We start from the raw sequence: 9,760 nt of genomic DNA on the forward strand, positions 1-9,760 counted from the left end.
TTAACAAAAAATAAAATAAAATAAAATAAAAACTACTAAAATTAAGATGAAAAACATCTTTAAAAAAATAAAAAAACAAAAATACACTGAAATAATAAAAAAAATAAAGATAAAAAAAAACAATTACAATTTCATATATGATGATGATGATGATGATGATGATGATGGTTAACGTCCACTGAGACCAAATTAAAAAAATAAAATGAAGAAACATTTAAAATATAAAAAAATTATAATTAAAAAAAAAACATTTAAATTTTTTTATAAAACCATATATTTTCTATTAAAAGAAAGTGAAAATTAAAGAATATATATATATATATATATAAAACCCACATACATTTAATTTTTTTTTTTTAATAAATATTTTTTATTAGAAAACAACAACAAAAGAAATTATGAGCATTTTTTTATTTGTTTTCAAAAAGAAACATTTCATTTTTTATTAAATATAAATTTTATATTTTAAACATTAAAATTTGTTAAAAAATAAATATTTTTTGTTGAAAAAAATCATATTCATTTTTTATTTATATTTTTTTTATAAAATAATCAAATCATTTTCCTAATATAAATCTGTATTAAATATATATATATATATATAGATAGATAGATATAAATGAGCCAATTCAGCCGCGAGTCGCACCACCTAGGGTCGTGACCCCATGGGCGGCTGAATTGGCTCATTATTTTTTAAATATAGATTTATATTAAAAAAATTGATTTGATTATTTTATAAAAAAAAAAATGAATATGAATTTTTTAAATAAGCAACATTTATTTTTAATTTTTTAAATGTTTTTTTTTATGTTTTCTAAATAATTTTTTTTGAAAAGAATGTTAAAAACAATTAAAACCAAAATTTTAAATTTTAAATTTTTTAATATAAAATTTTAAATGTTTTTTATTTTTATTTTTATTTTTTTAAATTCGAAAATATACACATTTTTTTAAATTTTAATGTTTTTTGTTTTTTTTTTTTTTTTTAATTTCAATATTTTATTTTAGGAGTAGTCTACCTAGGCAGTAGAATGGCCCGTTTTCCGGCATCGGCCAGAAAATCGTCCGACTCCGGCTACCGGTAATTTCTCCATCCTCGGCCACCATCTCCTAGCTCCGCCACCCTCCCCTGACAGTCCTGACATTCCCTGCCATTCCTTGAAAAAAAATCCGAATGCAGTTAGAGCGCCTGACATCCCCTGACCGATCGGGGATGAGCTAGAATTCATGTGGGGGAGTATTATGGCCGGTTCGAAATGGTCACCCGCACGCGATTCCGCTCTGCAGCTCACTTCCCGCTCTGCTTTGCGATTCTGCTGTGCTGGCTTACCGCTCTGCAGCTCGGCCGTCAAAGTGGCCAGGGCCATTGCGTTTCAAGCCGCACTTCGATCCATGTATCTCCAAGAATATTTGGATGATGATGATTTTATTGTTTTGTTTTAACAGGGGCAAGGGTTTCGATTCGAAGACATTTAAAGCTTGGGTATTAAAGATGAAATCACCTGCGCTGCCGTCGTCTCTGCTGCTTTATAACAGTTTGTTAGCTCGGGGTTTCAATATCTTCCTTATAATTGGCCGAGATGAATCTCTGCGGAATGGAACGGTCCATAATCTGTTCCAGGCCGGTTACAAGGGCTGGGCGGGTCTGATATTGAGGTACAACCCCCATACATTAATCTCATTGCTATTTATTGATAGAATCCTAATGAGAGTGAACAGGGGATTAATATATATATGGAATGTCTGAATTGCAAGGGGGAAGAGCGATCAGGGCACCTCGGCGGGTGTGTACAAGCCCAAGAAGAGGGGAGAACTGGTGAAGAAAGGCTATCGTTTATGGGGAAGTGTGGGTGATCAGTGGAACGATCTGATCGGACCCTACCAGGCATCGCGCTCTTTCAAGCTTCCCAATCCTATGTATTATGTCAGTTGAAATAGCTTGCCAAAGTTTTGTTTCAGAAATGCGAGTTTAACAAATTTCTTCTTCCATCATGTCTGTTGGTAGTAAAAAGTAGTGTGTTAGTAGATGGGCTGACCATGTTCATGGTTCTACCATTCAGGCATGCCTTATTTGTGATCGGTTAACAATGTCACTATCGATGCCAATGTTGGTTTTGGGTTTTCAATCACAATGGGAAGAAATTATTTGAAAGTGGATATTACGAAATTTTCTCTATAAAAAGTCTACAAAATGGGAGTGTCTTTTGTCACTAATATGATCTTGATCACTGTAATAATCTATGTGACCTGCTTTGCTCTTTTTTGGCTTTAACTTGATACTCCGTGGTGCTTGCTTTTACATGTTCTTAAATCATAAACTAGTAATGGTCGTTAAAGATGCAAGCAAAATGGCAGGTTTTTTAATTTTTGTTTTAATATCATTTCAGGGTAGATATCACTCTTTTTGATATTTATGATTTTTTTTTCGGATGAAAAAAAACAGAACTATTTTCATTATAAATGAGGAAAGTTTTACATATGCTTGGATAGTTTACATTCATCAAATCTATTTTACAATCATCAAATCTACCCAGGAGTGTGTCAGGAAGACCAAAATCTTTTTCAAAATTCAAAACAGAGAACCATGCAAGAGAAGGGAATAGAGCAGCTGCCAATCCAATAGAACATGAGCACAGGAAAAACCTGGCATAATTAAACACCAGAACACAACTAAAAATAAACCAAACAGACCAAAGAGGGAATTCCTGAGGCAAAAAAAACTACTGGATAACCCACTAATAAATCTCAAAATATCTCTGTCCATAGATCAAACCATCAACAATGTATCCAAAAGACATAAATCCAGGGGAAAGAGATAGGGCATGTTTAGAGAGGGCTTCTGCTTCAAGATTTTGTTCCCAAAATACATGCTGGAAGCAGACTTCGATAAAAGCAGCCTTTAAATCTTTGATATGATACATCTAATTGCAGAGAGGACCCCTAGATTGTGCTTACTTAGAATCTATCTTATCAATATAAGAGAATTTCCAAAGATAGAAATCCGCCCCATGCCCACCCATAAAGAACATTGCAAAGCACGGGATAAAGCTATCATCTTTATCATAATGTTGTCTCCCCAGCTTTTTTGATATTCAAAAATCAGGGAAGAATTATATAGTCAATATAGTCAAAATAATTGGTATAAAGGGGCTCCAATAGAACATCATATTATAATGAGACTTGAATTTGGAAGGAGTTTATCATCAAAACCCCCAGCCAGTTAAGATACACTTAATGGGTCAAAGAAACAGATTATAGCTAATGGAAGAGGTCAAAAATATTTATTTTGAAAATTTTGTGGAGTGTAATCAAAATTTAATGATGTGATGTAATTTCAGTATATTCTAATTGATAGATGTTTTGGTATTTTTTCTTTTCTTTTTAGATTCAATTTTGCTAGAAATCTGGTATAGATATTTCAGAATAATAAGTTTTAGTTATATCATAGGTAGAATTTTAATGTTTTAGATGTCTTTCATAGTGCTGAATTAAAAAATGCAATTTTGACTAAAATTGTAAGCTTAATTGCAACAAATAAAAAAAGCTAAACTTTGGTGAAATTGTACTATTTATTTCTTTGAAATATTTTTGTTAACATATATTGTGACTTCATAGACACGGTCAAAGAAAAACAATTAATGAAACTATTTAATTTTTCCAAAGAAAAAGAATTGATGAAACTTGACCAAGATAAAAGATAAGAAAAAATTAAGCCAATAGTTACATGTATGAATGAGGGACAATTTTCATCTTTTAAAAAACTCTTAAATAAGAAGGTTTAAATCTAATTAAACAGAAGAAAAACATTTTTGAGGATTATCTCAATTAAATCCAATTAACAATAAAATTTGTAAATTATTGTTTAAATTAAAATTGTAAAAAAGATTTATATGAATTCAATTTATTAGATTTTTTTTGTAAATTATTAAAATTAAAATCACTTAAATAAATAAAAATTAAATTAATTAACCATAAATCAAAATTAAAAAAATTAAGTAATTAAAAAAATTAAAACTAAATCAATATTATGTTTTTAATTTTATTAAACATTGGGTGTCTAACCTTGAGGGGCTCTAGTTTGATCTTGGAGTTAGCTTGGATTAACATGAATGACATATTCATTATTCTCGTGACCTTGATGACCAAAGTAGGTTTGTGAGTAAAATTATGCATGCTTCACTATCTTTGTGATGGATGTTATAAACTTTTGGGGCAATTGTCTGTGATTGAAGGCAAATTCCATGATTATTTTGGTGTGGAAGTTAATGTGGAAACTGGATTGGGTGCATGGATGGACAAGACTATGGTATTGAATAAGGTTTCATAAGAATAGTGTATAAAGATATTAGGTGACGCTGATGACCAAAGAAGGCTTGTGAGTAAAATTATGCATGCTTTACTATCTTTGTGATGGATGTTATAAACTTTTGGGGCAATTGTCTGTGATTGAAGGCACATTCCATGATTATTTTGGTGTGGAAGTTAATGTGGAAACTGGATTGGGTGCATGGATGTACAAGACTATGGTATTGAAGAAGGTTTCATAAGAATAGTGTATAAAGATATTAGGTGAAGCTTTCGTTCACACTGATGAATTGCATTATATTTACACAATAAAGAAAAGAGATGTAGTGTATGTTGAATTGCATTAGGTTTACACAAGAAAAGAAAGGCATGCAACGTGCGATGTTTATAGAGGATTGAGTAATTGTTATATCATCTCATTTCAACATTCATGATGGTTGTAATAGTCTAATCATCTTAAGCAAAATAAAAATAAAAAAGTTTAAACCAAATATATATATATATATATATATCTATATATATATATATATATATATATATATATATATATATATATATATATATATATATATTTATATCTATATCTATCTATCTATCTATATATATATATATATATATATATATATATATATATATATATATATATCTATATCTATCTATCTATCTATCTATCTATCTATCTATAAATATATATATATATATATATATAGATAGATAGATATATATATATATATATATATATATATATATATATATATATATATATATATATATATATATATATATATATAGATATATATATATATATATATATATATATATATATATATATATATATATTATTTTTGGGTTGTTTTTATATATATGAAAAATACATTAAACTATATATTAATGAAAACTCTCAAATAAATATAAGATCATTAGATTTATATTATAAAAATAGTTCTTTAAGTATATTATTATGATAATTTTTATGTAAAGATTATAAGTACTATGAGGTGTAGAGTAGTTGGTTTGTGTGGGGTTTAGTCCCAATAGTCTCAAGGTTCAAATCTCATGTGGAGGGGTTGAGGGTGGGAGACAATTGTGGGGTTACATTTGTCAAGGGTCAACAGAGACTAGCATCATTTTGTTGGCCTAGGCTCTACCTAGTGAAAAAAAGGTATCCTAGATTTGCTTCTTACAACTTTCATTGATCTCTCTAGGTTGTTGGTTTATTTATTCTTAATTCCTTTAGTTATTAGGTTCTTATTTTGTTTTTAGTCTTATTGTTAGCTTTTATCCTGTCATATCTAGGTCTGATTCCCTTTGTTGAAGCTCTAACTTATAGAAAAATAGAGGCAGTTGTAAAATTTGGAACATGCTGGACCTTTGAAAAAAATGTTGAGGTTAAAATAATGGTGTTAATAAAAGTGATGAATATCATTTCAATATTATAGAAACCCTAAGAAATGGGCCCTAAGAAATCCCATGTACTATTGTTGGAATTTTAATGAGGAGAAACCATTTTTCCCAAACCATTTCTAAAGAGATTTAATTTTTCTTTGCAAATGTTGTGAATTATTCTATTATTTTTACTCAATATTGGAGTTATAAAACAATGTATTTTGTATTGTAGGCTATTCTTATATTTAGTTGTTGCATTTTTATTTATGTTCTCTCAAAATGCTTGTCTTAATCTTCTATGAGTATAGGAGTGTAGATGCTTGTTTTAAAATTGGAATATTATGAGTTTGTAGTCATTTACTCATATCCTAGTCTTTATTCGCAGTGAACTATTTTTTGGGTTATTGATAGTGGCATGCGTGGTTCTATGTTTGGTTTTGTTATTCTTAATTCTATCTAAACACATGCATTTGCATCTTAGGTTAATTACATTAAGCTTGGAAATCATCACCATTTGATCTAGCCACAATCAATGAAATTGAAAAATAGTAATCACTACAAGGCCAAAATTCAAATGAGTTCCCTACTCCAAATATTGTGAAATCTAAATGGAAATTCTCATGAAAGGCAACCCCTATTATTGATTGAAATTATTCCTAAACCCATCGACAAGATGACCTTGTGAGACATCCAAACATTGTAAGTTTTTAAAACAAGAATCATGAAAGGCAAGGTATCCAAATGCTAAGGCATGCCAAAGCACAAATGGTAATTTCTACATTGCATCATCATCAACACCAATGGAGGGAGACTATACATGAGCTTTTTTCTTTGCGTTTTCCTTCCTCTTTATTTCATCATCTATCTTTTCTTCCAAAGATGAGTATATTGCAGGTATAATTTATGTAATCCATCATCAATGCCTATGGCATATATACGAACATTGATATTCATCACTTTTATTAACACCATTACTTTAACCTCAACATTTTTTTCAAAGGTCCAGCATGTTCCAAATTTTACAACTACCTCTATTTTTCTAGTAAGTTAGAGCTTCAACAAAGGGAATCAGACCTAGATATGACAGGATAAAAGCTAACAATAAGACTAAAAACAAAATAAGAACCTAATAACTAAAGAAATTAAGAATAAATAAACCAACAACCTAGAGAGATCAATGAAAGTTGTAAGAAGCAAATCTAGGATACCTTTTTTTCACTAGGTAGAGCCTAGGCCAACAAAATGATGCTAGTCTCTGTTGACCCTTGACAAATGTAACCCCACAATTGTCTCCCACCCTCAACCCCTCCACATGAGATTTGAACCTTGAGACTATTGGGACTAAACCCCACACAAACCAACTACTCTACACCTCATAGTATTTATCATCTTTACATAAAAATTATCATAAAAATATACTTAAAGAACTATTTTTATAATATAAATCTAATCATCTTATATTTATTTGAGAGTTTTCATTAATATATAGTTTAATGTATTTTTCATATATATAAAAGCAACCCAAAAATAATATATATATATATATATATATATATATTAATTTTTTTCATATATATATATATATATATATATTGGTTTAAACTTTTTTATTTTTATTTTGCTTAAGATGATTAGACTATTACAACCATCATGAATGTTGAAATGAGATGATATAACAATTACTCAATCCTCTATAAACATCACATGTTGCATGCCTTTCTTTTCTTGTGTAAACCTAATGCAATACAACATACACTACATCTCTTTTCTTTATTGTGTAAATATAATGCAATTCATCAGTGTGAACGAAAGCTTCACCTAATATCTTTATACACTATTCTTATATCTTTATACACTATTCTTATGAAACCTTCTTCAATACCATAGTCTTGTCCATCCATGCACCCAATCCAGTTTCCACATTAACCTCCACACAAAAATAATCATGGAATGTGCCTTCAATCACAGACAATTGCCCCAAAAGTTTATAACATCCATCACAAAGATAGTAAAGCATGCATAATTTTACTCACAAACCTGCTTTGGTCATCAAGGTCACGAGAATAATGAATATGTCATTCATGTTAATCCAAGCTAACTCCAAGATCAAACTAGAGCCCCTCAAGGTTAGACACCCAATGTTTAATAAAATTAAAAACATAATATTGATTTAGTTTTAATTTGTTTAATTACTTAATTTTTTTAATTTTAATTTATGGTTAATTAATTTAATTTTTATTTATTTAAGTGATTTTAATTTTAATAATTTACATAAAAAAATCTAATAAATTGAATTCATATAAATCTTTTTTACAATTTTAATTTAAACAATAATTACAAATTTTATTGTTAATTCGATTTAACTGAGATAATCCTGAAAAATGTTTTTCTTCTGTTTAATTAGATTTAACCTTCTTATTTAAGAGTTTTTAAAAGACCGAAAATTGTCCCTCATTCATACATGTAACTGTTGGCTTAATTTTTTCTTATCTTTTATCTTGGTCAAGTTTCATCAATTCTTTTTCTTTGGAAAAATTAAATAGTTTCATTAATTGTTTTCTTTGACAGTGTCTATGAAGTCACAATATATGTTAACAAAAATATTTCAAAGAAATAAATACTACAATTTCACTAAAGTTTAGCCTTTTTTTATTTGTTGCAATTAAGCTTACGATTTTAGTCAAAATTGTATTTTTTATTATTTAAAATATGTTTTTGAGTGCATAAATAAATTCAGCACTATGAAAGACATCTAAAACATTAAAATTCTACCTATTATATAACTAAAACTTATGATTCTGAAATATCTATACCAGATTTCTAGCAAAATTGAATCCAAAAAGAAAAGAAAAAATACCAAAACATCTATCAATTAGAATATACTGAAATTACATCACATCAGTAAATTTTGATTACACTCCACAAAATTTTCAAAATAAATATTTTGACCTCTTCCATTTGCTATAATCTGTTTCTTTGACCCATTAAGTGTATCTTAACTGGCCGGGGGTTTTGATGATAAACTCCTTCCAAATTCAAGTCTCATTATAATATGATGTTCTATTGGAGCCCCTTTATACCGATTATTTTGACTATATTGACTATATAATTCTTTCCTGATTTTTGAATATCAAAAAAGCTGGGGAGACAACATTATGATAAAGATGATAGCTTTATCCCGTGCTTTGCAATGTTCTTTATGGGTGGGCATGGGGCAGATTTCTATCTTTGTAAATTCTCTTATATTGATAAGATAGATTCTAAGTAAGCACAATCTAGGGGTCCTCTCTGCAATTAGATGTATCATATCAAATATTTAAAGGCTGCTTTTATCGAAGTCTGCTTCCAGTATGTATTTTGGGAACAAAATCTTGAAGCAGAAGCCCTCTCTAAATAGGCCCTGTCTCTTTCCCCTGGATTTATGTCTTTTGAATACATTGTTGATGGTTTGATCTGTGGACAGGGATATTTTGAGATTTCTTAGTGGGTTATCCAGTAGTTTTTTTTGCCTCAGGAATTCCCTCTTTGGTCTGTTTGGTTTATTTTTAGTTGTGTTCTGGTGTTTAATTCTGCCAGGTTTTTTCTGTGCTCATGTTCTATTGGATTGGCAGCTGCTCTGTTCCCTTCTCTTGCATGGTTCTCTGTTTTGAATTTTGAAAAAGATTTTGGTCTTCCTGACACACTCCTAGGTAGATTTGATGATTGTAAAATAGATTTGATGAATGTAAACTATCCAAGGATATGTGTAAAACTTTCCTCATTTATAACGAAAATAGTTCTGTTTCTTTTCATCCGAAAAAAAAATCATAAATATCAAAAAGAGTGATATCTACCTTGAAATGACATTAAAACAAAAATAAAAAAACCTGCCATTTTTCTTCCATCTTTAACGACCATTACTAGTTTATGATTTAAGAACATGTAAAAGCAAGCATCACGGAGTATCAAGTTAAAGCCAAAAAAGAGCAAAGCAGGTCACATAGATTATTAAAGTGATCAAGATCATATTAGTGACAAAAGACACTCCTATTTTGTAGACTTTTTATAGAGAAAATTTCGTAATATCCAC

General features: G+C 29.1%; 1 protein-coding gene across 1 annotated transcript; it reads left to right on the top strand.

Moving 5' to 3' along the window:
- The first annotated feature begins 1,479 nt into the window (after positions 1-1,479).
- LOC149185389 (acid phosphatase 1-like) lies at positions 1,480-2,124 on the top strand. The gene is made up of 2 exons (XM_089419088.1): positions 1,480-1,656; positions 1,756-2,124. The coding sequence occupies exons 1-2, from the start codon at positions 1,493-1,495 to the stop codon at positions 1,931-1,933; spliced, it is 342 nt and encodes a 113-aa protein (XP_089275214.1). The 5' UTR covers positions 1,480-1,492; the 3' UTR covers positions 1,934-2,124.
- Positions 2,125-9,760: the final 7,636 nt, after the last annotated feature.

Source organism: Pinus tabuliformis, chromosome 3_2 (assembly GCF_031772625.1).
Source record: "Pinus tabuliformis cultivar Carrire ecotype Pingquan chromosome 3_2, CPIR1, whole genome shotgun sequence".
NCBI lineage: Eukaryota > Viridiplantae > Streptophyta > Pinopsida > Pinales > Pinaceae > Pinus > Pinus tabuliformis.